The sequence below is a fragment of the Condylura cristata genome, unplaced genomic scaffold (assembly GCF_000260355.1).
Source record: "Condylura cristata isolate star-nosed mole 26May11 unplaced genomic scaffold, ConCri1.0 scaffold00008, whole genome shotgun sequence".
In the NCBI taxonomy this organism is placed as follows: domain Eukaryota; kingdom Metazoa; phylum Chordata; class Mammalia; order Eulipotyphla; family Talpidae; genus Condylura; species Condylura cristata.
The window spans coordinates 13346592-13351435 of record NW_004567109.1 but is presented as its reverse complement, the minus strand read 5'-3'; the positions used below and the strand labels follow the sequence as shown (position 1 = coordinate 13351435).

At 38.8% G+C, this 4844-nt stretch overlaps 1 protein-coding gene across 1 annotated transcript in view; it reads left to right on the top strand.

Annotated features, from left to right (window-relative positions):
- Positions 1-4844, top strand: part of EYA3 (EYA transcriptional coactivator and phosphatase 3) — an 86581-nt gene that overhangs the window by 58361 nt on the left and 23376 nt on the right. The window contains exon 8 of the mRNA XM_004679405.2: positions 3005-3090. Coding sequence (XP_004679462.2) covers positions 3005-3090 — 86 coding nt within the window. The remainder of the gene's footprint in view (positions 1-3004; positions 3091-4844) is intronic.

Here is a 4844-nt window from a genome sequence, read left to right as displayed (position 1 = left end):
TCAGTGATAGTGACAAGAGCCCAGATGAATATTGTTTCTTTAGTTATTTTCTAACTTCTTTCATTAGAATTGAAAACTCCATGGAGGCAGATACTTTTTCTTGTTCACCACTGGTTCTAAGCACATAGGAGAACCCTGGTTTGCTGAATACATAATTAACACAGGAGTTCTTATTGAGCCCTTTAAATTTTCCTATCAGCAGGCCATCAACTCCTATAATAGAAACCACTATTTGTAAGAGACATTTGTGATTATTGGTATGGTTTATATTGAAAGCTTAGTAGCTAAATTTAAAAACTAACTAATGAAGTCTAAAACTTCCTGGCAAAGATAATAAGAGTACATGCATGGCTAGCTGTTTATAAGGTCTTTCTTCCCTTTTATCTCCTGTCCATTTTATTAAGTGATCTAAAAAATTGTTAAATGTGTAAAGCTATCATATCAGTCAGATTACCTTTTCCCCATGTGTGTAAAGATCAGATATGAACAGTTTTACCTCCAGACATTCATAAGTGAGTAAGAAAGTAGGACAAAATAAAAGTTCAATAAGAGGGAAAGAAAAATATGTACCAGAACCAGAGCCAAAGAAAAATCTAGCTAGAGAGAGGGGCCGTGCTGCAAGAGATAAATTTAAGAGATTAAATAAGTACTTTATTTTCTTTACCACCTTAGATTAACTGTGTTCATTGTTTTCTTGCAGTTTTATCTGGTGTAATGTGCTAGTAATAGAATTTGGAATCTGTACAGAATTCTTTGCCTAAAAGAATGATTTAAACCTGCTTACAGTATGAATAGTCATTTCTTAGTACCTCCTCTTAGGAAAAAGGAGTTAAGCCACAACAGAGAAGAAGATGATTATTAATGGGGAAAAAAGACTATTTTCTTTCATTTAGGGTTAAGAAGGTAAGCACTGAAGAGCTATTTAGTTCCCCTAGGGAAGGAGTTACAGTAGAAAGAAAATGTTATTTATCTAATGTATCTAATACTATTTCTCTAATAAATATCCTATGTTGTTTATCTGAAAGCTAGGGTTGCAGCAGTAGCTGTTCCTTTTATCTAATTTACCTTATTCTCCTCTAGGCTTTATTCTGTGCAGAGTATTCATGGGAAAGGATTAAAAAGCTCTGATTGTCACTAGCACTCTCAAGTTTGCGATGCATTTTTTCATCTGCGTTGTTATTAATGAGGTTTTCCTATTAGCTTTCCCTCTAGAGGACTCTTGTTTACTATGGGATAAATAGTCATATAGTCAGGTCTACCTGATGTTCTTTTAGTGTGTGTGACTGTAGTAGGAACCATGTCTAAGTGTGCTTAGGGAGAGGAGGTCAAAACCATTATGTTGTCCACTTGTCCAAGTCTCTATGAAACGGGTGTACAGGGCAAAAGGGCAACAAGGCAGGAGCCAGATGAGAGGATGTAACAGCCACCCACCTGCCCGGGCTCTGAGGCCAGAGAGCCAACAAAAAGCCAGAAACCAAAATTAAGAGCTAACCATGGGCAGTGCCCGTTAAGAGGACACGTCACTGTCTGTGGGTTCTTACCCACTCTCACAATTGCAAGCGCCCTCATGGTCCAGGAACAACCATCATGGGATTTATTTTTACAAACAAGGGAATCCACAGGTGGCTGACTGCCTCACCCAGGTAGCATCAGTGATGGTCACCAATGGTCACCAGGAGTGCTGAACAGCACTGTCCAGTAGTGATGGTCACTCCTGGTCCTTAAGAGGCAGTGTCAGATAGACCCAGTGTTAACAACTTTTAGACACCAGGCCCAGGGCCTTTGGAGCTACTTTCAGGCAGTGTCAGAAACAGAACCGATGCCCGGTCTGACAGAAGTCTTTGGCTTTTCCCTCCTTGGAGGTTAGTTGCTGGGTGCTTCTTTTCACTCTTTCTTCAGAGGCCAGGAACTGCGGCTTCCCCTTCTTTCTTTCTTCTTCTGTTGGAGGCTGGAACTGTCTTCTTCAGGGGCTGGCATCAGCAGCTCTCTCCTTCAACGGCTCGCATCGTCTCTTGCAGCTCCCTCTGACCCCTGCTTATATCCTCTTTCATGTCCCACCCAAGTCTCATTGGACCGTTTTTCAATCCTGTGGCTGCTGGGACCATTTACCAGTCAGTGCATAGCGCCTGATCAGCCCATCGGAACTGATTGGTCCATTCCACAATCCAGGAAGTGCACTTTACATAAAAGGGCTCTGAGAAACAACTGCCACAACTGATGGTGCTGGTACATCAGGGTGAAAGAACACCACTGTCCCTGCCACCACCTACCACTGAGGCAGCTGGGTTCCAGTAACACCTGTGGCAAATACTAGCTACTGAGATCTGGACTAAAGCCTCATTAGAATCTGTAGTGGCAGGATATTTAAAACTTAACCCAGACAGGCTGCCTAAGTAACATGCATATAGAGTACACTTATTTAGACAGAATAATACTGAATAATTTTTTCAGTTTTTGCAGGCTCATTGGTAAAAGCATAGAATGCTAGATCATAGTGTTCGTTGATCCCCATTAATAATCCATTGTTTAAATAGAACCTAAGAAACAATGCCAGGCACTTCAGAATTTAAAAGACTAGCTCTGTTTAAGTTAATTATATTCATCAGGAAAGGTGGAATTTGGGGCAACTGACAAATATCACAGTGTAGTATTTACCAAAGCTCCTGTATTTTCTACTGATCTGTCACTAGGTCCTGTTGCAGGTGAGTCATTTTTCAGTTGCTGGAAAAGATGGATTGATTTAATTTAACTTCTTGTTCCATTAGTGCATTGTATATGTAAGAAGAGTTGAGGACTTTAGTTGAAATAGAAAAATATGTCAACTGTTTTTCTTATCAAGCCTAAATGAAGGTATGGCATGCAAAAAAGCAAAACCAGTATTTGTTTTCTTTATCAGTGTTCTTTATTTCCTTGCAGATCTATTTGCTTAAGATACAATAAATATTCCATTTCTTCTAGCCTTTACATAGTATGTTTAATATATCTTACATTCTCAATTCTATAGCTTCAAGCACAAATGCCAGCCTGATATCTACTTCTTCTACTATTGCCAATATTCCAGCAGCAGCAGTTTCCAGCGTCTCAAACCAGGTATAGTAATGCTTTTGTTGATCCTATTTGATATGTTTCATTTGGCTTGCTCTTCCTCTTCTTTCTGTGGTCAGTATGCCAATCTAACCAATTTCTGGGTGACCTCAAAAGTAGGACCCTCTAGTTTCTCAGACTGTAATCCCATTTCTCTCATTCCTCTGTTAAGACACCAAATGTTAAGATTATATCTGCTCCTTCATCTACTATATCTGTTTCTTGCTCTACTCCCGTCCCCTCTATAAATTATCCTCTAGAGTAAGGACTTATTTTCTGTTTTGCTCACTTTATATTCCCAGAGTTCAGTAAAATGTGCAGCAGACAGATTAAAGGCACATAATATTTGTGGAAATTGTAAATATCTCCACTATGGTTTAGTTTTGATCATAGTTCTACTAATTCTTCATGCTTAGATCATCTTTAGTGTTTTAAGTTTTTGTTTTTGTTGTTTTCTCTGAAGCAGATAATATTACCACTCTGTCAGCGTAGATTTTTTTTTTCTGACTATAATTAACATTGCTGTTCTGGTTCATATTTTCCATTTGACTGTTCTTGTATTTGTTTATTCTTTCAGTTCACAAATATTTACTGAATTCTTACTGTGTACTTGGAACTCTTCAGGGTACTATCTGTCTCTTTCACAGTTTTTCATTTGGGTACTATCTTCTGTTTCTTCTATCTTGTACAGACTGTTCAGTTTTCTTTTTTTAAGATTTTTTTATTTATGCATACAGTAACTGGGGTATAGGCCAGAGGTGTGGGGGGGGGGGGGGGGTAGGGGACTCAACAGAGACAGATTGGGGAATAGAACAGGCAGATCTACAGAAATCCACTGCTGAGGAGAGCAGCAGGGAGACAGGCGAGGTCTGCCACACCATGTAGGTCACCTCCCTGGCCAGGGACGGAACTCATGCTGCAGTGGCTATGGATAGCTTTATAGTGCTACGCTCTAACTCATTGCACCACCAGGGAGGGCCCTCTGTTTGGTTTTCAACATGATTATTACTTCTTTCCTGGGAATGTTTAATTGTTCTCAGAATATTTACGGTCTTAGAAATGCAGGCTGATTGATGAACACATTTCTTTCTAAATCCTGCTGTTTCCCTAAGTACTGAGGTTAATCAAAACTAATCTTTCATTTCATTCTACTGTTTTCTTGTTCTCCAAAACTGCAATCACTTTTCTCTCTGACTTCTCAATTCTTATCATTAACACCAATTTTTAATAAACCTAGTCCTAAATAAGACTATACCAGTCGTCTTTGGTTTTGTTCCCTCACCTAATACTTCCTTCTTCATTTTTGCTAGCAGTTAACATGTTTTGGTATGTTTCCCTTTTAACCCTGAATTACTACATTTTACTGCTCAACTCTGATTTTCTCATTTGTCCATTTTCTAAAATACTGTCTATTTTCTCTAAATACCACATTTCATCATGTCATTTAACTGCTCAGACCTTTTACATTTTTGTTGGTGTGAATTTGATAGTCTCCATTTCCTACCCACATAAACTCTACACTGTTGCCTACAAAATCTAAATTGTATTCCTTAACCAGTCATCCAGGCCTGCAAAGATCCTTTGTTTCAGTCAAACTAACTATCTCGGTGCCTTTAATTAGCCTTTTTAAGGTCTGTTCATGTTTGTAGCTGCTCTGCCTAGTTTTAGCCCAGAAAAACTGTACCATACTCTTCAGTGATAGTTCGTTTCCTCTGTTTCCACTCATTTGACTATCATTATGTTGGCTTTTTTTTTTTTTT